At 38.6% G+C, this 26,468-nt stretch overlaps 1 protein-coding gene across 10 annotated transcripts in view; it reads right to left on the reverse strand.

The window, feature by feature from the left end:
• The window catches only part of LOC133518817 (guanine nucleotide exchange factor DBS-like), a 138,621-nt gene that overhangs the window by 48,025 nt on the left and 64,128 nt on the right, over positions 1-26,468 (reverse strand). For all 10 annotated transcript variants that reach the window (XR_009799538.1, XR_009799539.1, XM_061852540.1 and 7 more), the window contains exons 10-11: positions 25,536-25,706; positions 24,704-24,835 (exon numbers count right to left, since the gene is read on the reverse strand). Coding sequence is in view for 8 of the 10 variants with exons in the window: in XM_061852540.1 (XP_061708524.1) it covers positions 24,704-24,835; positions 25,536-25,706 (303 nt within the window). In the remaining 2 variants the exon portion in view is untranslated. The remainder of the gene's footprint in view (positions 1-24,703; positions 24,836-25,535; positions 25,707-26,468) is intronic.

The raw sequence follows: 26,468 nt of genomic DNA on the forward strand, positions 1-26,468 counted from the left end.
AATGTGTAGACTCATCCGATTTTAAACAACTTTGGAAGTAAATGTGACCTTAAATCTTAAGATAGCATTTCATTCTCGATATACAGCTGCTGATGATAGTCATTTTATAGAAAGGAGTTTAGTGTGCCAAGCGAATCAGAAAATCATTGATTATAAAGGTTGATCATCATCACTGATGGCTAATGTGAGCGGTAGGTACGCGAATATCAATGAAACGTAAAGCTTTCTATTTCATCTCTACAACACTTAAAAAACCAAATACAACAATTTGGAGAGGGGTATGATTATGATAAATATGTTGCTCCGTTGTTCAAAATTTTCAAGAAACGTTGAACCTTGGGCATTTTAGAAGTGCAAATATTTGCTCTCAGTACAATTTGATAAGGCCGATAACATAATTTGGTAACGTATATCACTTTAAAACTTTCTTTGTTCGACAAAAATAGCCGTTGAGTCACTGCAGCAGTAACGGTTGTATTTTGCATGGATATAATGAATCAATTTTGACTCTTGTTGACAATATTTATTTTCATTTGTTTGTACCTTGTCGCTGCACACGCAAATGTAGTTGGGATTGCAGTAGGCGCAATCGCACTCAGCGCATTCGCTCCAGAAGATCTCGCCGTTGCAGCCGAGGCGGCCGCCGGTTTCCACGTCCACCCACGTCGACCGCTTCATCGGGCTGATCTCCTGGTACTCTTAATTACCAACTAATCGCCTTTTGGTTACACTTCGCAGAAATCCAGCAATGTTTGAACACAGTTTAAAAAAGTTTCTTTGCACTATAAACTTTATTATGAAACAAGCTCAATTTCACGAAAACAACAGTTTGCAGCACAAAATGGTCAGTTTCACTTTTTAAATGCACTCAAATATGCTTAAAAAGTTTATTAATCACAGTAATTATGATGTACATGAACGGTAAAGAATTAGTCAATCAAGAAAATAGCGTAGGTGGCGCGAAGCCAGGCGGCAGGACCGCCGCGCTACGGCTCATCGGACAGACTGCCAAGCGCGAGACGGCAGACATCAACCCGCGGCGCGCTCTCCTTTGCTAAGGAAATCCTCTATCAACCATTAACTACATCAAAGGATCATACTCCCTAAACCATTGCTAACCTAATTAAGAACTATAGGTAACTATTAGGCAGTAGTTATTACCAACAAAGAACAACGCGTAAACCTATTTGTAAATTTCTTAATTTATAATGATGAAATCCGAATGTAGCCAGCACACCGACACAAACACCACTCAATCGAAAAAGTAATGACATTATTGAAATCGCTGTACAATGCAGTATTATAACACGTAGAGCCGATAACCGACTGCCGATGGTTCCGACACGAAGGTAAACAGCGATGACGCTTCATTCACTTGGTTCATAATCATAATGCGTTGTTTACAAATAATAACCTAAAACAAACATACATTCTTCGTTCTTTGTTTCTGCAAACAACCTCAACAAGTCAACATTCTCAGCTCATTTATAATGGATCTACGTATCAACATAATTTCAATGTCAGAATATTTCGGACGCAGCGGTTTCCCACACAAAGTTATGCTAATAAAGACGTTTTGTAATAATAACAATACGGATTATGAAATTGCTTTGAATTTTGACAATAATCTAATGACATAACGTTGGACAACATTCAAGTACAATACAGTATAAAGGTATAAGTACAATACTCGTACTGCCCTAGTTTTGTGAAAATCTATAGTCCTCATTTTAGCACTATTGCAGTTGCATTCGGGATCCACTGGGCCAACTGTCGCGACTGCCATCTAACCTTTCAATGGGAAAATTGGATTTAGCCGACATGAGGTTTTTCCGAGTGGCTAAACATAACTAATAAAAAAAACTCAAGCTGTCCGTGGAATTAGTCTGAATAATAAATGTATTAGAACAAAACAGCATTCAAATGGAATGCCGTTCTAGTTATGTTTTTGCTGGTCTTTACTTGTACACCCTGATCTACCTGTCCGTCTGACGGCATAACAGATTTCTTACAAAGTGCTCCGTGCTGTGCGTGGCATATTTTAATAATTTATGAGCAATGCATGAATATTATGTTTTCACGATCCGCGACTTATCCAGGTTATAAGCCCTGTAACGAAATCAATTATTATTATGCAATATACGGTCTCGCATGTTTAGCATTTTCTATTAAAAATATGATAACTAACGGCTACATTTCGATAAGTATTAATCTACACATATGAGAATTCTTTTCGGTGCAGATAATGAAACTTGAGCAGCTTTCTCCATCTAGTTCTGTCTAGTATTTTAGCGCCATTACCGGGGTTATCTTGTCTTTTATTTACTCCAATAAGTAAAATATTACGAGTTCAAAAGGCCGCAGAAAATAAAATTTGCAGTGGTCGGTAATTTTTTCACATCGTTTAGATAATAATAAAAAGGTTAAGCGTCGGATGATAAAAAGTTATTCATGAGCAGTATTTGCTATGTCAAAACAATGTGGTTTAATTTTTATCCAAATAGGAACAATCCACGACCGCAAGCGAGCCCCGCACGCGTGCAAAGCGCGACCACACTCTCTTTCGACGGGTCATTTGGTCGTACGTGATTCGGATTTCAGAAACTAGATCAGAAATGCCAAATGTACTGGAAGAAAGTGGTGAAATCTCGATTTCCGTTGCCGCAAATCTATTCATTTTGAATTCAAGTTGAATAGCCCTGTTATCTATAATGACCAAACTCGTTAAATTCTCCGATTATAATGCATAGTTTCAACGGATCTTGGATTCAAGTTATACTAAAGACGACCCTCAGTTGAAAAAAAAAATTCGTAAGTGAAGTAGCAGGGTGGAATTTGGCAATAAAATGGTGTTTCTAACTACATAGCTGTGATCAGAGACCCTTGCCGCCTGCGTTGGTGCACAGGTATTTCACGTCGTTAGTTGCGCCACCGCTCGGCCTGAGCCTAATGTCCATGTTTGTCAAAGGTACGCTTGTCGCCGCTTTCTTGCTAAATTCGTGTTATTTCGAGACGCGAACGGCGGAAGCTGATGGTAAAATAATGGAGTGGGTTGCGTGCGAAGGATATTCAAAGACAAGTCCTACTACAAAGTCTGCAAGTTTAGCAAGAATCTTTAATGCGTTAGTCATGTTTGCGCTAAATGGTTCCAATCTAATATCACAGCTAGCTTCTTTTTATACAATACGCGAAGTATAACAACACGAAAAAACACTTCTTAACGAAGATTAGTGTCAAAACACAGATGACGGGTCGATAAGCTCCGTGGTAGCCTCCTAAGTACTTAATTAATTAAAAAGCAGTATTTTATTGAGGTCTGTTGTAACTACTCAGCCACAGACGTGCTTTGCAGAGTATAATACAATGACAGAATGATACGACGAAATGAAATTCATTCAATTATAAAAATAAGTTTACAGATTTGCACCTTATTCCATTACAATAAGACGATGAGTGTATATTTTGGATATCGTTTTTACTTCAGTCAAAGATATTGCAGACTCATCGTTGTTGCGATATACATATTATCATTCAATAGCAGCGGCATTGAACTTGGTTAATGGGTTTCGAGGATCGATTCGATCAAATAAGAGTGATTAGAAGTCGGATACCAGAAAAACTACAGGAAGATCTTGTGCGATTGATGAAGAATTATCCTTCAAACTCTTACTAGTTACTGGGTAGCAAGAATAAATAAAACGTTAGATTTGAAAGTGATAGAGAACGTAGTTCATAAAAATCTATTAGAAAGTAGGAAATTGAATCGGAATGCTTCAGACAGCGCTATAAGGACAGATCGAGTTGATTCCTGGCCGCAGCGTGGGCAGCTATATTGGCATCTCAAGGTGGTAATATTTATCGATATTATTGAGTCGTTTCAAACATTATCTCACCGACGCCTAACTTTATGATAAATTTGTTAAGGAATTGAAATTTACGAGTAGAATGTATTTCGAACGGCATGAAATTGGATAGTGAAATACTCAAACTACAAACCGACTTCAAATTTCACAGCTAAAATAGGTATGGGATCTAGAGTCTCAACAACCATAGGTTTAAATAACGTATGGTTTAAACTATTAGTAAATAGCTACTACTACTAAGGAAGGCTAAAATGATAAAATAAAATGATAATAATAAGGATAAAATGGCTAAGTTCCTCCTGGAAATGAAATCTTATTGAGATATTTAGGTAGTAAATTACCTAATACCAATGTTGAATGAACAAGTAAATATCGGCCTGACACACTCATTAAAAAGTACTGCAGAATTGCAATACTAAGGAGACTTTAGCCGGCCAGGGCCAAAGAACTCGAGCCAAATAAGGCAAGCGGTGGGCGATCGGCATTTAGGCTGCACGAATGGACCAACTCAAGGGAATCACCACACTTACTGACGCAGAATCGGCCATATGTCATATGTGTTCATAATTTTCCACAGTTTGTATAATACACAGTTCTGATACCTTCGTCTATGTTTGTTGAGTCAGATGCATTTGATATTGTTTGGATGTCATATGGTGTAATGACATCCAAACTGAAATTATCACATTGACTGCCAAAAACACGTATGTGTGTTCAATTTGTACTGAAAATGGGCGCCCGCACCGAAAGTGTTATGCGATCGGACATTTCGCATGAAGCACATTAGTTGTCAACAATCGTACATCGACAAACGCTAAACGAAAGGAAATTATGTAGGTACCGGGATGACAGATGGTACGAAAAGTTACATGACTATTTAAGTTTCGATTGGCGTTTTCTTTTCAACCAACGATTTTGATCTTAGGCCCCTGGTGGCCTAGCGAAGACTTGTTGATATTTGCCCTGTGTCGAACCGTGTTCAATATCGAAATAAAATATCTGGCCGATAAGTATAATGCGTTTCCGTGTCAATAATTGTGATGAGACCCCAAAGATTCAACAGCCCATTTGAATCACTTAATTACACCGGTATGGAAATCCACAAGGATAAAATAAAGACGACAGAAGCGCCATCGAAGCCACTTCCTACACATTATCACACAATCGGCGCTCGTTCAAATTTCAAATTAGTATTAGAAAGAAATTACTTAAGATGTTCTCAGAACAGTTCCCACGTCACGTTCCCAGAGTAAACATGATCGTTAACAGTGTTATTCTGTGCGATACGAGCTAGTGACACGTTCGTCGCGACATTGTCCTTTTTACACCCACCTATTTTAATTTCGGTTAGAGAGGGAGAAAAATACCCAGTATGTGCAGAAGCTGATATTTGTTTAAAAGAATAACACCGCAGGGCCGCGATAGATCACTTGGTATGGACCACCGCGTAACAATGCCACTGTTAGCGACAAAAACTTCCACAATACCGACACGCTCTAACTGTAGCAGGAAACCGGCGAACGACGAAAAACTAATGATCCCCATGCATTGCGTTCTTAGTTAACGCTTCATATCACGATCTGGATCAATCTGCGCAATAAAACATGATTGATTCATTAGTCACTGACGGTTGGAGATGGAAAAGTCCCGGTACACAGTAAAATGTCTCTTATGTTTATGGCAAAAGAGCTTGGGAATTCAAGTTCATGCTAAGTTATTTGTTTGTGCAAAATTAACCGAGTCTCACGTATTTTCAACACGTCGTTAAAAAGCGTAGAAAATTAATATACAATTTTTTATTTCTTATTTAATCTCTTAGACGGTAGTTTTTTTGTAAAGGCGGATGCTATAAAGAATGGAACAGAGTAAGTTGGTAAACAATGAATCTAAACGCACTTAACGGGACGAGGCGTATAAAAAGGCAGGACGCGGGTGGGTTGTCAGGCATTTCAAGAACAGCTGCAAAACTTTGCTTTGGCGTTAACTGTCATAGTGCGCCATGTACGGAACCACAAGTGGCTGTATTATATGTGGTACATGGCCGTATTAGGTTAGGTTATACAGATTTAATCATAATAGCTGATGCTGAACTTCTTTATTAACTAAACATATTGTCTATAAAACTTGTTTTGGTAAACTACCGAGTAATATGTCAACAAAACATGTAAGTATATCGCATATCAACGCGAGAAGGGAAAAAAAAATTCAGTTATGACTTATGAGCTTTTAATTAAATTTAATGTTTTGTTTAGAGTGTAACAATAAATGTAACCCCAATAAAATTAATTGCCAATACCCACTTATTCATATTACGAGTATTCCCAAGGAAATATACTAATTTGTCCTTCATTCTCGATAGATCCAAAATGGATCTAGTGAGAAATGTTTTTCTTCGCAGATCCAAATTTTTATGTTGACAGTTAAAACTAGATCTATAGGAAAAATACTTTATATAATTAGATCCATTAAATTATACTATTATTAGGTAATTACGTATATTCTTGGTACCTAAAAAGAGAAATTAATATTGCAAACAAATGTTTACCCTCATTCAAATTGTTATGTTAAAAGGTAAGGTTTTTTATTACTCTAACAAGTTTATCACTACTCCTCAGGTATTAACGCATTAAGCGACATAAACGCATATTTGGCTATTGTCGGACATGACATAAGATCAGGTTTTTATGAACTTCAAAGATATGAGATATGACCTGAGCGGAGTGCTCACCTTGAGTGTGGAATGTTGCAATTTACCGATTTGTTTGCGAAGACAGAGGCCATTCAGGAGCATTCTACTATAGTGTACCTTATTTTTTACGCTTATTTTTTTATATTTTCTAAGAATGCTAACAGGAAATAAAGTTTCGTGTAGGCGCTTAAATTTTAAGCCAACACCAAGACATGGAATAGCATTTCTATGGGTTCTGAGAGTCACAAATCTGGTGTAGGCAATATTCCTGGAGCATTTTTAATGTTTTGACTCCACCGAACTTTTGTGGCTACCCTGGCTAATCGAGTCATCTGTAGAAAACTCTTCTGTTCAAAAGACTTCTTTGATCTTCAGCGGGTATTTTTATTTAGGTTATACCCAACAGGTACCGTTGGGATTCAGACTGCACCTGTAGGTATTGCAGTGCGACATTGCTGCCGACTGCATTGCTGCAGCAAATATTCATTATAAACGGCACCTTTAAAAAGTAAGTAAAGTGCCCCGACGAAGAACCTTTTGCTAATTTCAATATAATAAAGTTTTCAAAGAACATACTCCCGCAAGAACTCGAAGGAATCCAAAGCCAATTAAAGATTAACTCCCGGTAATGTGAAAGCAGGACGCTTACGGAAGACGTATAAATGCGGCCTTAATAAATACCCTGACTTGTTCCAAAGGAATAACTTGATAAAAGTTTGAAAAGTTGTTCAAGACCGCAATGGGAAAACATAAAAGTTATTTCGATCGATACTACTTTGGGAAACTCAAAAGTTATATCGTTTTTTTTATTGAGTCACTATAAACTAAGCATGCGTATACATTGGTACTTACCGACGTATTATGGCATATGTGTGTAGGAATGTAAAGGAAAACATTATCTATCTACACTCTGGTGTCCTGCTGTGGTAACATAATACGAATAATAAAGTGTATATATTAATGTAATCTGTTTTTACTGGTCACTAGTGTAATTATAAGCGACAAATATTTATTACGATACATTATTTTTTTTTTTTTTTTTCTTTATTGAAAGAGCTTTGTCACTGAGTGACGATGTCGCTCTGTAAGTACTACATAAATCTTAACGTCTACTTAAGCCTACATTTACCAACTTATAAATTAGGTTTGCAGCCTCTGACAGCGGCTGGGATAATATACACCGTGTTTTTATTGAATTGCGTTAACTCCGGGGTTTCGGTAAGTACGTTTAAGGAAACTAAATGGCATAGTTAATTTTCAAAAAAAAATATTTTTTTTTGTTTTTTTTTTTTACTATTTTTATTTTTATAAAAAGTAACTAAATGTTGCATATAGCGTTGTTGTAACACGGGCATTACATTTAACTCAACCAAACAATTGAAAACTGTGACATATCAATGTCATTTCTAACATCGATCGTCCGAGATAGTACGTACGTTTAGTAGCAAATGTATGAACTCGCACTAAACACTAACTAATAAGTAAACAGGTCCTAAAGCAAGTGTACACGCTCGTAAGGGCCTTATAATATAAAAAATTATGATTGATTATCTCCGAAATGGAGTTAGTTAGAATATCGGTATCTTTGAGAAAGTTACTTAATTTAAGCTCAGGAATGCACCCTCGAAATTAACGCAAATCAAAAAAAAACACGGTGTATAATTACATCCACCAATCCTAAAAAAGTTAACGTCCTCAATCTACGATACATTATCCATGATTTGATTTACTACTTAACTTCACAAAAACCAAACCTGCCATCATGTTCCAATCGGCACTCATACAGGTTCCCAGTCTCATCATTAATTTAAAAAAAACCTTCCCTGATCAATTCAGAGAAGTAGGAACAAAACATCCAATGCGTAATGGAAGACAGTACGTGCTTTCAATGTTGCATTACCCACTAAACAGATTCAGTTAAACTTGCCCTCTCGACTCTAGAAAACAAGAAACAGGAAGTGTATTTGAAAGGTCCGAGAAACAAAACACTACTTAGTTTTCTGTTCGTGTCGCTTTTTAACATTCCTATTTTTGTGATGCCGATGCCAGACAAACAAAGGAATGTCGGAAGAAGTTCACAACTAAAGAACCACTTTGTTCTGTTCAGGAATCGAATTCCGAGAGAAATATGACAGACGATAAAAAGTAGACTAATTTGTCTACGCTTTAAACAGCAATAAAAACATTATATTTTATGTTTATTCTGTTTATAAATTATTGTTTTAGTTTCAACTATATCTAAATTGGCATTAAAGGACAGCACTCAAATGTTAAGGCTTAATTTTAATATCACGGCACACGCATGTATCGCGTTTGCGCCGTAAATTTTACAGTTGATTTAAAGCACTCAATTACAGAGGAAGAAAATGTTATTTTGGACTCATTAGCTTGATGGCTGATGACGGGATTTCTGACCGGATTTGTTTAAATTAAGTGGTGTTGATTGAGGTTTAGCGTTATGAGGGTTAATTTTATAACCCTTCCTTAATTACCATATGCAACCTATTTCGGGAACTGTGATTATTTTTGTTTGACTCTCTCAACATGCCGAAGACGGAATGTGTGGGAATTCGTTTTAAATTCTTAAAGCAGTACCTAAAAACATTGATTCTGTTTTAAAGAACAAACAGAATCGTTTGATATGTAAGTTAAATTGTAATTGCAAAATATATAGTTCTCAATATGTCAGGTGAAAGACAGGCAAGTCTTAAAATTTCAAGACCTATTAGATATTAGTTCGCAGTTCAATAAAAAAACACCTAAGTAAATGTGTATAATAAGTCACGTTTTAACTACAAAATATGTCATCGTATGCTGCTACTTGTAACTACTGCATTACCTTCTAATAAGCTAGACTCTTTATAATCTACACCCACGAATTAAACGTAATAATATTTATCAGTGATTAATGGCGAGATACGCCTACGTAATATCAGTTGAGTCTACTACGTCCAGTCCTGTCACTTCGCCTTGATGCCAGCATTCCACTGAGCGGGAAGCTACTGTTCCTATGCTTGCTGGCCAGTACTCTACACGCCTATAATTACCATAATAAAAACGTGCGATAGACTTCTATTAAATAAACTTCATTCAATATTGAAGGAGAGCAGTAACGAGCTCTAATGGTCGAATGTACCAGAGCAAAAAAAGGGGTACTTTGTCGGATACCGAATATCTGTTTACCTTAAACCTAAGGTAAACAGATATTCGGTATCCGACATATACTCGTAGTGACATCAACAAAATCTTGATTGATTTTATTCACATGAGATGTCGTTTCTTTTTTGTCGCAGCGTAAGTTGATTCCTTGGCGGGATCTATTACAATTAATTAGGTACTTCACATTTTCATTCACAGTCAACTTTAGCTTATTATAACTAAATAAAAAACATTATTTCACCTAAGGGTACATAGATAGGTAGATACACAGTTTAAGTTACGCCAACCGTGCAACATATGATTCAAATGCTTCAAAATAAATTACAGCCAGAACGGGGAGAAATAATAATTGTTTTGACAACTTAAGTGTTGTTTATGATGATTTGTGTTGTGATAGGCGACTTATAATTTTAGATTGAATCAATATTTTAACAATTTAATGAATATGACCTCTATAATCTTTGATTGACCTATGCTCTTATTCACCTTCGCCCCTTTATAAATGAAGTGAAATTAATCGCGAGTGTCGTCCCAAATGACGTAATAGATTGAGGCATTTATTATGTTCCTTGAACTAAAACATTTACAGTGGAAACTGGATAAGTGGAATCGCAAGGGACCGGCTGTTTAGTTCCGCTTATCCAGGTTCAAATAAAACGTTTTCTCACTTACAGAGGCTCTCGCTAACAGAGGTTTTGGATGCTAGTAATGTCACTTATAGAGGTCACGTATAGTATGGTCAAATAAAAGATCAAGACTTATATAATCATCTTTTATTAAATATGTATGTATGTACATAATTATGTATTAACAAAAAATAGGTATGTAATCCTGACTTTAAAAATATCCCGGATATAGATATCCCGAAGAGCACGGCACCACACCACGGCCAAAAGAACCAAACTGAACGATGTGTAATCTCATACAAAATACGTAGTTAAAATAAAACCGAACCATAATGTTAACGAAACAAACTACCCTCCTTGTGACGTTTTATTAAACATACAAATCTTATAAAGCCGAGCTATTCCACTCATAGAGGTTTCGGCGATGGCCGCTTCCAGTTACAGGGTAAAAATAAGAAATTTTCGAAAAAATGGTTTCCGCTTATAGAGGTCCCAAAATTCCACTTATAGAGGTAATTCGTTGCCAAGGGACTGGATACGAGAACATGGGTCCATTTAAAAAGGTTTTCTACTAACCCAGGTTCCACTTATCCAGTTTCCACTGTATCAGTGTTGCCCAGCTTTGTTCGGCACAGAGTTCGCTTAATATTTACTAAGGTTCTTGCTTACTGCATGATAACAGGGAAGAGTACTTGCAAACTTTCGTAAAAATGAAACCTAGTCTTTGTAAACAGTTAGCTTTAGCAGTTTTTGATTCATAATTTGTTAGTTCCGATTACGCGATCCTTTTTACTAATAAATATGTAACCTTAGATTAGGGACACATACATTTTATTGATGTGACATATGTATGCTTAACTCGTCCGCATCTTTGCATTAGGCAAAGTTAAAAGAATCAAAACCTACTTTACGTATTCAGTACTTGAGTCTCAAATAAGAAAACCGTGTACCACTTAGACAAAACAGATCTGACACCACAAAAGAGACCTGTGATTGACTCATTATTCGTTAGATGGCATGCGATTTTGTTTGGCATTTTTTTTATGGCAGCATGCCAGGCAAAGCCTTCTTATCGCGGGATGCTTTATGAATGCTATCTCGGATCAATATGGTGTCCAATTAATCCAACTTATTACCGATCTCTTACGAAACTGCAGGTCTCTCCTTATTTGGGTGAGAATATCGAATAGTATCCGTTAAACACACGCTAAACACATTGCGAAATTATGACGAAACCTCTATCACTTGGATATATCTTTAATCTTGTACCTATAGGTTGAGTTCATAGACTGACAGAAATGTACTGAAACTTTCATTTCAAGTACATGTTGACATTTTGTATAACTACAAATATATACCTTTTGTTAAAAGCATTCGAATACTTGTAAATAATGTACGTTTTTCGAAGTTTTCCCATTTGCTGTCTACCTACTTTAATTTCTACGAGTGTCGCAAGCATTTTTATTTCAGAAGTAAGGCATTTTCATTTCTTGCGTCATTTTTGGTATTGGTAATAAAATAGTTTCGAGTTCCGACTATCCCAAGCCGTAAATTAGGTTAAAACGTGCAATGGCATATCATCTTGCCAAAGCCGTATAGGGGTCATGAACTTTCCATATATGTATAACAGTCCCAACTTTATTCAATTAGACTGATTGCACAACGAGGTTGACGAGCCCTGACCACGAATAATCATAAATATCTATCAGTGGCGGCGCGTCACAAATATTCGTAGGGAACCCGGAGCTAACTTTGCTTTCCTTTTCTCCATGAGCCGATCGTAAAAGTACTCAACGGGCTGAAATTAGACAAGCCGGTGGGAATCGAGTTCTTTGAACGATCCGCCACTGATATCTATTATGACTAACATCACTCTTAATAATGTCCGTAATACGCCGTAATGTCCGTAATATATTGGGAGACGAAGATTACTCGCGTCCGCAAGAAGATTACCCCGTGTTACCTTGCACGTGTCTCCCGGGTGGTGCTAAAGAGTAATCAACCTTGGCTGCTACACTGCTCTCAATGAGCCTCGTAGCCTATCAGTAGATGCAGAGATTTTTAGATGCTTACCAGATGCGAATTAATACATAATGTTCAGAAATGAGTATTTTAAGAACCCCCAGACCAGAGATCTCGGACCTTTAGTCCGAATCTGCCAGTTAAACATTGAAGGTATAAGTAAAGCCAAATGTGAATATATGTCTAAGCTGGCTGTAGATCATAAGATTGACATCATAAACCTCCAAGAAACTCACACAAAAGACGATCAGGATATCCAAATCAGAGGACTCATACCAGGTTTTACGCTCATTAAAGCACTGAACCACAGTAAGTATGGCATTGCCACTTATGCTCGATCCGCCCTGAAAGTGCTGAGCGTCATATACGCTAATGATTCGCAAAATAACTTTATAATCGTCATCCAGCTCGAGGACCTCAGGATTGCTAACATCTACAAACCCCCTCTTGCTACCTGGGCCGGTAATGGGATGCCGACCTTCCCTCACCCATGCATTTATACTGGAGACTTTAATAGTCATCACACATCATGGCGCTACGCAATGAGTGATACAAATGGGCTGAACTTGGCACAATGGGCTGAATCAAGCAATCTCTTTTTAGTTTTCAATGCCAAGGACAGGGGCACTTTCCATTCAGCTCGCTGGAAAAAAGACTATAACCCGGATCTGACCTTTGTTACTAGGGACTCCTCAGGTACACCTCTTCCAACAGACAGGCTCGTCCTTCGGGACTTCCCCAACAGCCAACATAGGCCTATAATACTGGAAGTAGGGCTAAAGATTCCACTCACTAAATCAATGCCACTCCCTCGTTGGAACTTCAACCGTGCAGACTGGCCTAGTTATGCAGCTAAATTGGACGCAGGTGTCAGATTTATCCCTCCGACAGCACATAACTACACACGTTTCGTGGGATTGATTCTGTCTTCTGCTAAGGCCCACGTGTGTAGGGGTTTCAGAAAGGAGTATGTTCCTGGATGGAATGAACTTAGTGAACAGCTCTATAAAGACTACCAAAAAACGGGTGATAGCTCGATCGGCACTGAACTTCTAGCCACCTTGGACGAAAACCGCTCCAATAAATGGAGGAATACTGTCCAATCGATGGACTTCAGGCGTTCAAGTCGTAAAGCATGGAGGGTGTTAAACAAGCTTTCTGGTAAACAGTCATCGTCGCGTTCCGTACTTCCAATCCACCCTGATCAGATAGCAAACCGGTTAGTCTCTGTGTCCAGAGCAAAAGGAGACAAGCTGGAGACAAAAAAGGTGAAGAAAAAGTGGCAACAGCTGAAGGTCGAACATAAATCTGACCCCGACCTGTCAAAGCCCTTCACAGCGGAGGAAGTCAAACGAGCTATCAAAGGTCTTCAGCCTGGAAAAGCAGCAGGGGTCGATGAAATTTACAACGAATTCCTCATAAATCTTGGCTCACATGCCATTAAGTGGCTATCTTTATTTTTCTCCGATATTCTAAAGTCCAACAAACTGCCTAGGTTATTCACAGAATCCAAAGTGATCGCATTACTGAAACCAGGAAAGAATGACGATGACCCCTCTAGCTATCGCCCCATAGCTCTACTGAGTAATGTGTATAAACTTCTGGAAAGAGTCCTGCTGAAAAGAATAGGGCCGCTTATAGATAATTTTATTCCAGTAGAGCAAGCGGGTTTCAGGTCCGGGCGCAACTGTACAGATCAAGTCCTAGCATTAACCACTCATATAGAGACGGGATACCAAAATGGACTTAAATCTGGGGCAGTTTTCATCGATCTAACAGCAGCGTACGATACAGTATGGAGAGAGGGGCTGGTTTACAAACTTTTAGTGGCAGTTCCCAACTTAGAAATCGTTCAACTTATATCAAGCATGCTTTCTCAACGACGGTTCCGCATTCACCTGGGTTCCAAGGTCAGCAACGTGAAGAAACTGAACAACGGGTTGCCTCAGGGCTCTGTACTAGCCCCTACCTTGTTCAATCTGTACATCCACGACCTACCTCCTACCCTGGCTCGTACGTTTATATACGCCGACGATATTTGTCTAGTCACGCAGCATAAGACCTTTAACAACCTAGAGCGGACATTAACGCAGGACATGGTTACACTAGCAAGGTATTTCAAAGCATGGCGCCTCACACCTAGCACAAGTAAGACCGAAACATGCTGTTTTCACCTACACAACAAATTGGCAAACCGCGAGCTCAAAGTTTCTCTCAACGGTTCGACCCTGAGACACAATTCTACTCCAAAATACCTCGGTGTCACCCTTGACCGCTCTCTGACCTTCAAAGAACATCTCACTTGTACGGGTCGTAAACTACAAACACGCAACAACATCATTCACAAATTAACTGGTACATCCTGGGGAGCAAATGCTAACACTTTGCGTACATCTGCCTTATCGCTGGTATATTCCTCAGCTGAGTATTGCGCGCCAGTCTGGCTGGGCAGCGTTCACACCAACAAAGTCGATACGGAGCTAAATAAAACTATGCGACTCATATCCGGCACACTGCGTTCTACCCCATGCCACTGGCTCCCAGTTCTTTGTGGAATCCTGCCACCTGATTTGCGTAGAAAGGATGCGCTTATGAAAGAGACTTGCAAAATTAGAGGTAACCCAATTCTACCAATACACAGTGAATTCACGCACCCTGTAAATAGTCGCCTGAAGTCCAGGAACCCTCCCTACAGTATTGCGTCAACTCTTTCACAAGGAGACTACAACGCTAACCGGGAGTGGATGCAACTTTGGAGTACTGCAATGGATGGAAGGTTTGGATCGGGGATTATTCCGGGTAAGAAAATAGATGGGTTCGAGCTGCCGAGGCGGACATGGTGTAACCTTAATAGATTGCGGACCGGCCACGGTCGCTGTGCCCTATATAAATATCGTTGCGGGTGGGTGGAGTCTCCCGCCTGTCACTGTGGTGCCGAGGAGCAGAGTATCCGACATATTTTCCAAGAATGTCCATCTACTCGATATACTGGAGGCCCCCCGGAAGACCTGATCAAACTGAACGACGAAGCTATCAAGTGGATTAATTCTTTGGAGGTCGACTTATGATTTCTCTGTATCTGTATAACATGCCATACGATTAAATAAAATAAATAAATGTCCGTAATTTGACAGAGATGACATGAAGAATAGGTAGCGTACCCGGCAGGGAGTATACTTTATTGTTTAACCAATACAATAGCAAAGACAACGTTCAATACCAAAACTGAGTCGTTGATTTGCTGTGTCAGTTTCTATTTAATAGCGTGCGTAGTGCTTCTTGCTAAGCCGATTTACTACTTTAAAAAAAATAGTGAATAAGAATAATAATGACTCATGGTTTATTAAATGGTAAAAACTTTTATTGAAATGCTTTCTCTGTGGCTTACGATCTTAAATCATGTGATAAGCAATCTAATCGATCACAGTAACACAGTCACAGTTATTACCAGAAAGTAATAGATAAATAGAGATTTTCAGTTTACTAATGAATCTAACGATGTATTTCAGTATACTCTGTTGTAGCAATCTATATCCCATCAAAAACATTTTCATGTAAAATGTTTTTGATTGGATTTCACTTCTTTTTGTACATTGCTTATGACATTCTTCCATCTCCTAATTTGAAGAGTTGGGGGTGATTTACTATTAAAAATCCTGAAACACGTATCTGGGGGCATCTTTTATACAATCCGCTTTTCTTACTGAATCCTCATAAAAACTTCAACCCCTTTGTCGCCCTAACGCCCTTTTCCTCCCTGTTTTTACCATTACGGGGTGATTTTGGGATTGAAAACTATTATAACAAAAACTATCTACATACCAAATTTCAACCAAATCAGTTCAGTGGTTATTGATTCCCCATACAAAATTCCACTTCCTTTTTCACCCCTTTAGGAGCAAAAAATTTCAACTTTTTGCATTTTTATGTTGTTCGTGTACTAATACTATCCTACATACCAAATTTCAGCTTTCCAGAACTTCAGGAAGTACCCTAAGGGTTTTGATGATCATCAGTGAGTAAGTGAGGGAGTCAGTGACGAAATCGGTTTTTTTTAGACATGAATAAAATCTAAAGCTATGCAATTGAAATTTTTTATGCTTCTACCACTGACATTATATCCCGAGAATTTTGTTTATCTGGTATAATCCAAACCGGTTATGAGGGTTCAAAAAAACGACGAAGCGCTTCGAGAAAAGGTATGCAGTGCCCTTGCGTTTCGCTTAGCTCATCTTGGCGAGGGCACTACCGTACCCCCAGATGTTATTTACTTACATTACATTTAGGTACTTACTTTAAATATTTGTCTACCTTTTTTAGCGTGGATTATGAAAAAATAACACCCCTAGTATAACAGTATCTAACCTACAGTTTTTAAATAGATGACTTTAAAACAGTTTATATTTATACGGACATTTATGAAAAATAACCTGCATGATAATAGCGAATAAAGTCATTGCGTCCGACTTGCCGCGTTCGAAACCGAAACGCACACATTAGCCAGGTATTAACGACAAATTACGGACTTATAACATATAGACGTACAATTAATCGGATCACGAATACGGTCACGGATATTGCGCGGCCCATGCCTGTCATAATAGTTATGAGTAACTTTCACTGAACACTATCATTGTCAATATATGGCCGGCGCGAAGTATGGGCGCGTACACTACCTTTCTAACAGTCCGCGTTGTACGAAAATTTGAGATGATCGCACATACCTAATGCGTCATACTACTCGGTTACATTCCCACTTTGTTGTATAGGGTGTTGGTTGAAACCACACTAGATATACATTCAAGAAATTCCCGAGATGAATATGTACTTAGATTACTTAGGTCTTATTCAACTGCTTTTTACTTTGACCCCAAACCCCAACCCCCAACATCGAAGAAAGAAATTGTCTGTCGGCCCGATTCGAATAGTAAGATACTTCAACGGTGACACTGACATATCCGATCCATATCGTATCTCTAGACCTAATATTTGAAGTATCTTAAAGTTCGAATCGAGCTGTGTGGCATAAATTAGAGGGATAAAAATGTATTTGATGGTATATGCATTTTTTAAGTTGTATATACACACAACAGGCCGGTATAATTAGTACGATCGATGACCGCCGGTGGTCTTAGATGCGCTATCTCTTAGGCACTCGTAAATGATCATTGTATGGGTACTCGAGTACCGAGTGTGTTTCATTTCGATGAGGACCGCATTCGCAATATTTTATTGCTACTTTCTTCCCTGGCGTGTGATCGTGGAGAGGTCATTTGATTGTAATTGATACCTATTTCGCTTAATAATAATTTTAATGCACTTTAAATAAGGGACATCGTAAAAATTATAAGTAATAACCGACAACAAAATGCAAATCTTGGAGAACGTTGGAATTTAATTCTTTCGTATTTCCGCGTACTAATTATTTCGTACTCAAAATCATCGTCTTATTAAGTCGAAGTATGTTACGAATGGCGCTAGCAAACGTTTTCCAGTCAGTCGTAAGAAAAGCGTGAAATTCATGTATTTTTTGGGAATTTCATGGTCCGGAGGGCTAGCCTTTAAGCCACCAAACCAGATACAAACTAGAATCCAGTAAAACCTATCGCGCCATCTTTACCCCAGTACGAATGTAAGAACTGATACAAATAATAATTAAACATATATAACGTCACTTAGGTAAGTAGCCTGCACCATTAAAACATATAATGTATATTGAGTATTGGCTTCTAGGGAGAGTCTCGTTATTTAAACAATATTTAAAACAAAGCATTTATGGTCCTCATAACAAGGACCCTACGATGAAACTGAATAAGCTTGAATCTGATCAAAGTATAGGTACTCGCATAAAGATCTGGGTGTGTAAACTCGCTCGACCTCTGATGCAGTTGACCTTAGGGTCCTATGTAATTGCGGAGGCACTCCCACGGCCCTGCGGTATGCACAAATGATCCACTATTGTGAATGACAAGTGCACAGGGGGCCTATTTGACTCAACAAATTAACGGCATGACGTGGCTATGGAATGGCTAATTTAGAGTAAATTATTGAAACTGGAGGCAAGTCACTTCAGATAGTGTATTGAGTCAAATACTAGACCCCCACATAACAATAGCAGTATATGCAGTATTACAGGAATGATTTGCCGATTCACCACTTAATAATAGGTAATTATAGGATAGGTATTTCGTACGAGTAGGTGGATGCATTCATTGTGTTGAAAGTAGAAGGTAAGTTATTGACTTTGAAAAACTTCCTGGTGCAACATTTTGCAACAGTATGTGGGCGATAATTATATGCAGTGTAGGGATTGCAACCGGTAAATATTTAGTATGAGAATGACTAGTAATTTATCGGCTTACCGGTAATATCTATACCGGTTTGCGTTGCATTAAGTGGTATTTTAAATAAAATTATGAATGCAATAAATTGCGTAAAAAAATAAATACTTACCTTAAAAAATCTATTGATTTCTTCACGTCCGAATTGGAACCTTTAAAAGGAACAGTATTGGAATTTGCTAAAGCAAGACCCTACTAGACCCTACTCATAGTGTTGTGTTCCTGCCGGTGAGTAAGATTGCCAGAGCTCAACGAGGGTGGGGCGTGTTAGGGTCGGCAACGCGCATGTAACTCCTTCGGAGTCGCAGGCGTACATAGGCTACGGAGACTGCTTACCATCAAGCGGGCCGTATTCTTGTTTGCCACCGACGTAGTATAAAAAATAATTCTTCTTCTTCTTCCTCGCGTTGTCCCCGCATTTTGCCACGGCTCATGGGAGCCTGGGGTCCGCTTGACAACTAATCCCATTATTTGGCGTAGGATAAATAAATAGTTACGGTGTTAAAACTGGAAATTTGTTTAAACTTTCATTTATGCAATCAAATCGATGCTACCGATAAACATACCTACAGTAAACAGAAACATGATATGGAGTAGGTACAGCTGCTGCGCTAAATTCTTATTTGACTTCGATCCTTTTACACCACTGGCGCCGAATTCGTGTTAAACGTTTGAAATATCACACCGAATTGGGCAAATAAATGGATCAAATTCATTAAGCTAAGAGAGCTTATCTTTTTATTTACTGAACCCAGATTGGGCACAAACATTTCCTGTTGACGTTGTGTTTCGTAGAAGCTGTATTTATTGCTTAATCTATTTTCATATCTTAATAAATAATATAGTCGTGTCATCCACGATGACGCGCAGATTTGTCAAATCCAACCTTTAATGACATGACAATACGAGTCATGGTACAAAAGCCAAAGTCAGTCAGCATCAAAAATATAGCGAACCGTAACATTTACGATCATATTAAAGTGCATTACTTATATTAAAAGTTATTAATTGCAACGCATACGGTGCATATTTTATTAAGTACCACAATTTATCATTTATTTACTTTATAATAAACAGGTACCTACCCAGATCCCGGCACGTTTGACCGAATATGAACTCTATTTGCTTAAACACTTTTGTTATTGAGAATATTTCACATTACTTCACGAAAATAAATGGTGAATACCCAAAACAAACTAGATAAAAAAGGTCAATTTTCAAACATCGATCGCGGTTAAAAGGCGGCCGCGGTCGAAACAATTCCGATAACCAAGGAAATGGAACCGGGAAATTGCCTCTCTAGCTACCTACTCTGTTCAGGCCTTTTATTTCAATTTTCCGCCATTCTGGACAATTATATTGCGTGCTCGTGTTATCGTGTGATGTAGTACTTTATTTTATCGCTTTCCAATTCATCTGATTAGATTTTTGGGTCGCTCTCGTACACGACACATGACATATGCGCGCTCGTTATGAGCATTTTGTTTCTCATTTGTGGTTATATCCTTTAAAATTGTAGTACAATTGCCATTTTCAGTTGCTAAGAAAGTGGCTGTGGAGAGTTGACAACTTTAATTTCATCATAAAAGTCAAGAGGTGACAAACAGATGTTTATTAGGATTAGGGTGTCAAACATTGGCCAAATCCTAACCATTTTTAACCCGAACCCATTTAAACGTATGCTCCTGGCAAGTTTACGCGTATAAATATATCGGCAGTGTTAGCAGTAACCTAACATGTTTACCTACGTGTATCCTAATAACGTGATAACAACAGCGTACGTGAAGAAAGCTAGAAACTCAATAACAATTCAATCAATCATATACCACGCAGTTAAGGGTCTCACAGCCCTAAATATCAATAGAAAGTGCCACCAATGCGTAGCATTATGTTGCTTTGTTACATGTTATAAGTTTCTTAACGTGCATGTGATAATTTACAAAAGCAAGGTAAAGCACAACCAGAATAGGAAGAAAGTTGCATCGACTCTGCGCGTATACGACCCCAGCTTTCTAACAGATTATAACCTTTTTGCGTTTATATTACACGGGAGATATGGCTAGTTCATAAGCCAGTGAGTGACAAGTACCTACGTCTTTAACCGATGACTATTTCCATGCTTTCTTTTGTCGATCACTGTAACTAATCTTGGCTTTGACAAACAATGTTCTTGACAAATGAATAGCTCATTTCAAGAGTTGTTTATACCTACTTATACTGTTCATTGACTTTGCTCTGTCGTGGCTTAAATAACATGCTTTAGTGTTCCATTGTCGCAAAATTCAATTAAATTGTTTCTGAAACTGGGTCGAAACTTTGTTACGTTTGTGCAGGAAATGTATTAGCCACAAAAATTAATTTCAAAGTTTACTTATTTCTTTTAAATAACAGGTCAAGCATCCTACCAACCATCCTAAATAGGTATACTCAGAAGATGTTTTGGACAACAAAACAGGAATTCATATATTCATACTATTCAACTTTAAATTTCTTCGCAGACGAGTGCAGGTTACGACGCGATGTTTTCCTTCGCTGAAAAGCAACTGGCAATTCAGTATTTCATTCATGTATTTTCCATCACAAATTATATTCTCTTGTTTCCGATGTTAAAAAATAATACCGTGTAACTTTGTTCCGGTACGCTAAAAACGACGAAAATAATTCGTGAGTTTCCAACTTATTCCATAAACCCTGTGACCGGACACACGAAGTTATTTCGGGTTGTTATCGAATGACACGGGCTCTGAAGAGCCTACAAAGGTAACTTTGGATAGCTTGTTAGGTTATTTCCGGTAATCATTATACTTTTTACCCAACTTTTCATTTCGTCTGAATTTTCCATTCTTGAGAACAACTAACAAGGAAAGGTACCCAACTGTCCGGTTCCGATTTGATTTATATTTATATATGTTATAGAGTAGTCTAAAATAACGGACACGTATTTTTTTTTAGCTGCCCAAACTCGACCTATTGGGAGAAATTGTCCTCCAAAGTACTAAAAAGTTACTAAATCTTCTAACTCCTATAGAAAGTGATGCTCAAGCAACTTGCTAGTTAATGGCTTGTTTGAGTATATGTTTGACAACAGGAAAAAATAAGGTACACGTGTTTTGTTATATCAAGTTTTCCTAAAAAAACACCCGTCTTTATCTTTAGCGATAAGATATTATAAAACTTCGAATGTCGATTTTTTTTAGGAAAAAATGAGTTTTAGCCGATATAACAAAACACGTGCTCATTATTTTTTGCTGCTTTCAAACATATACTCAAACCAGCCATTAACTAGCATGTTGCTTGAGCATCACTTTCTATAGGAGTTAGAAGATTTAGTCATTTTTTAGTACTTAGGAGGACAATTTCTCCCAATAGGTTGAGTTTGGGCAGCTAAAAAAAAATACGTGTCTGTTATTTTAGACTACTCTATAACATATATAAATATAAATCAAATCGGAACCGGACAGTTGGGTACCTTTCCTTGTAAGACTGATTTATTTTATTATAAAGGGTTTTGTTACTTTACAGTGTTCTACTGTCATCAGATCAGGAACTGAAGAAATCGAGCTCTTTCAAATGTCAAGTGGGGTTGACCACTTGGTCACTAGACTTTGAAATTTTGCCCCCTCTTCATAATGGGCCTTTTCATAGTTAATAAAGATAAAAAAAATAGTTTCAATGTCTGGGTTAGCGTTGTTCAATTTTTATTCAATTTTATTTCAAATCGATAGCTTAAGTAATCAGAGTCGCATCATAAGGGGTCCTTTTGTACCTTTTGTACCTATGGTACGGAACCCTAAAAACGATGCAACGCGAATGTTCTAGCTCATATCATTAAAAATTAATACATACTCAGAATCACTTCGACACAACATTGACAACTTTCAACCTCACTAAATTACAGTAGTTAACTAGTATGCGAGTCGCGTCCCCGTACCACTTGCCCCTTGCATACAAATACAACGGCAGAAAGCCGTCGCACAAGATCTAGCCCTCATACACATGGAGATAGGGCCGTTTAGATCTGCGATAGTGGTTTTATGAGCGACGTTATAGGGACGAATGTATATTAAGTACGTATTTTGTACTTAATACGAGTATGTTGATGTCAGTCCAGTTCAGTCAGTAGCATGTCAACGGCTGGAGAGTTTTTACATCAATCAGACCGGATCGGGATCAGTCAGTAGCGTATAGAGGGTTTCGAGACTTTCGAGTGCGACTGAAACAAGATTTTTATGCCGAAAATAACCGAAGCTTAAACTTTGGTCGGAGCATGGTATAGTACCGAAAATACAGTTTCGGCAGTTTATCAGCCGAAACGTGATTTTTATGCCGAATCCTGCAAAAATGTTAACCATTTAAGCGTTTGCGGAAGGAAAGTAGTATCAACGCCCTAATATATTCCCGTGCACTGCTGATGTCCCAATATCCTTTATGAGTTCCTGGTCACGCATTAAGTCGTATGTGAGTTCATCAGAGAGTTTTTGCGCACAGCAGTGGCTTCGACCCCGGAGCTATTGTTGTGAAACTGCCGCCCCATGCATTCATGTTGATATTATGTCATACGTTCACGAGTGTCACGACGCTACGGTAGCTGAGAGTACGCGGAAGCCAAATATCTGCTATTAAAGTCTTAATCTTAATCAGATAGGTGACAGCATGAGAAACGTGGAACTAGCAGCAGAATGAGCCGAATAGAGTAGGTATCATGAAACTATGAATTATAATTTCTACTTACCTAATCTGATTTTGGTTAATTGGTCGTTCTGAATACCTAAAATTTTATGGAACCACAATTTATCGGACTTAAAGACAATTTACGGATAATAATTATACCTATAGTCTAACAAACCATTTCCGTCAGTAGAAAAACGTGGCAAATTAAAACAAAAATTAAGCGTGAAGGGTTATCGCCCGATACAGAATTTTAATTTCGCGCCTTTTTCTACAGATAAAGTTGTTTGACGGACTATATATCGGAAGTTTTGCACACTGCAGCAAATCAAAACATTCTCAACCAGCTCAAATTTGAGAATTATTAAATTCATATCTAATTGAACCAGCCCCGAACTGTTCCAATTATGCCAGCTGCGTTACGCTGGATGGCTAAGGATATTTGTTGGACCAGATAAGATCGCAGCCTCTGTCCCTCAACCGGCGTCCAATCTCTCTATCCAGCTTCTTGGCCTCGGCGCACCATGGCCCAGCCGTTTCGACAGCGACTGGAATAAAGTCATACACTGGTCCAAGGTTGGCATATTTGCCGTGTTTGAACTTAGCAGCAGCCTCAGCCGCTGCACCTGCCTTCTTACTTGTGTGGCTAACATGAGTGGGAGCAAAAGTACACACACATGTAGCATCCCACAGCAAGCTCCGGCCTTTTGCCCACGGGACCAGTGTTAGACCGTCCGGCCTCTTGCCATCTGTACGCTTGGCTTAAACCAGGGGGTTCCAAATACAGGGTATGTTTGCCGAGACCAAGGCGGGGCTAATAGTTTGTGGGGTATTTTTATTTTATTTATGTATTCATTTATAATAATCTAGTGTTAATTTTTTTGTTTTTAGTCTGCTTTATTTTAATCTACTCTTTCTGTACAATATTATGTTGTAAATAATTATTAACGTTATTAAACTCATTTATATTGAACCAGCTGAGCTGGAGTAAGGTCAGATATTAAGAACTTACTTACTTATTACACATTGTATGACTATTGACACATTATGAATAAATTCGTTTGTAATTTAGCCATGAAATTTTGCAGTTTGGTGTACCTCCAGCATGTCTTAGTATAAAATGAAGGACTTTGAGATTATAAGGCACAGCACCAGGCCAGGATAGGCTGCAACACTGTAAAATACAGTGCACTTGCCGTGGATATTATCCAGTACTTCGATCTACCCCGAGGTTTAATTTTTCGACCTGTCACTTAAATAAAACCCTTTCCCCAAAATGCTCTCTTTAGTGACAATTTTTAAACTTGATCCCTGTATCTGATCTGGACATCTTACCTGTGTGTTGACAGCCGGCACGGTGGTCGGCGGCACGGACTGCACGGGCCGCGCGGGCTTGGCCGCCGCGCGTTGGAGCGTCGCTCGCTTTACTGTAGCCATTAACCAGACATCTTCTACCCTTTGGGCGACCTGGAGAGAAATTTAGTGTGAAATGGTATTCGAAAGGGGTAGCCAAAAAGGGAAGCTTAAAGAAATTTTGCACGACTAGGTCACTCCTTTTTTTATACTACGTCGGTGACAAAAGGTTACCGTAGCCTATGGACGCCTGCAACTCCAGAGGTCAAAAAACTCCAAATACCTTAACCATTTTGCAGAGAATTGCAAGATATTCTACTGGTATGTAAACAGCCTTTTTGCTGGCAACAATAATGTTGCCAGCAAAAAGGCTGTTTACATACCATCATCATCTTCCTCGCTTTATCTCAGATTTTTGCCACGGTTCGTTAAAGCCTGAGGTCCGCTTGGCAACTTATAATTGGCGTAGGCACTAGTTTTTACAAAAGCAACTACCATCTGTCCTTCCAACCCAGAGGGTAACTAGACCTTATTGGGATTAGTTCGGAAAACTCATTGGGCTATGAACCCACGACCTCCGGATTGAAAGTCGCATGCTCTTACCGCTAGGCCACCAAGGCTGTTTATATAGTCAAGTCATAGTCATTTATTAATAGAACAATATACTCGTACATTGCGTTTGAATTTTAGATTATATCACCGGCAGTGGTATTCGTATATAACTCTCATCTAACCAGAAATAAGTTAATTGTTGTTTTGCGGTTCATTTCATAGAAGTGAAGTTTCAATGACTGAGTGAATAGCACGGTGGTACCTGTGCGACCAGCGCCTTGGTCTCCTGCGTGGCGGACTGCAGCAGCGCCTCGCGGAAGAGGTCGGGCGCGCTGAGGCCGAAGCCCTGCGCGTCTTCTAGCAGCTTGTCCACGGCGATGAGGCCGCCCTCGCCGGCCAGGATCTCCACGCCGGACGCGCACCAGTCGTTGGCCTGGTAAAGAAACGTTTCGTTAGTAGAGATGTCATAATTATCATTTTGATCCCTGAAGATCTCGAACAAATGCTCAACGATCTAAGCCAATCATTGATGCAAGTTGGGCTAAAAATGAATATGGAGAAAACAAAGTGGATGAGCACTGCTGAAAAGGCAACCATTTAATTGGAAGGCAAAACGATGGAGAGAGTAAGCGATTTTTTTTTTTTGGAGATCCAACAGCTGTGACATTAACATAGAAAAATATAGTAGATACAGGAAGCCAATATTTGGGTCAGAAAATAACGCTAGACGGTAACCCCTTGGATGCTGAAATTAGTAGGCGCATCGCATTCAATTGGGATGAGGCGCATTTGGCAAGCTGGGCGATGTTTTCAAGTCTAAAATCCCAGTCACTGAAAACCACGGTTTACAATCAATGCGTCCTGGGAGGACAGAATAGATAAGATAAGAATAAGATAAGAAACAATTTTATTTTTACAACAATTTCTTAAAAGCGAGCTGTCGCATGAAATCCAGATAGATCCTGATGATCACACAGATTTAAAGTATTTTCCCACCTTATTGCAAGTAAATAAGAACTATAACTAGTCACTTAGTTTGGTCTTGTTCAACAGCTGTGAGTATGCTCGAACTTATTGCAAGGATAAGGTCTATAATAGTCATGTTACCTTGCCTATATCACTTTCCATATAAGTTCCCTGGTTTTGTTGAACAGCTGTGTCCACAGATTTGACCCTGCGTCTTGTTACAACATGA

Source organism: Cydia pomonella, chromosome 6, assembly GCF_033807575.1.
Source record: "Cydia pomonella isolate Wapato2018A chromosome 6, ilCydPomo1, whole genome shotgun sequence".
In the NCBI taxonomy this organism is placed as follows: Eukaryota; Metazoa; Arthropoda; class Insecta; order Lepidoptera; family Tortricidae; genus Cydia; species Cydia pomonella.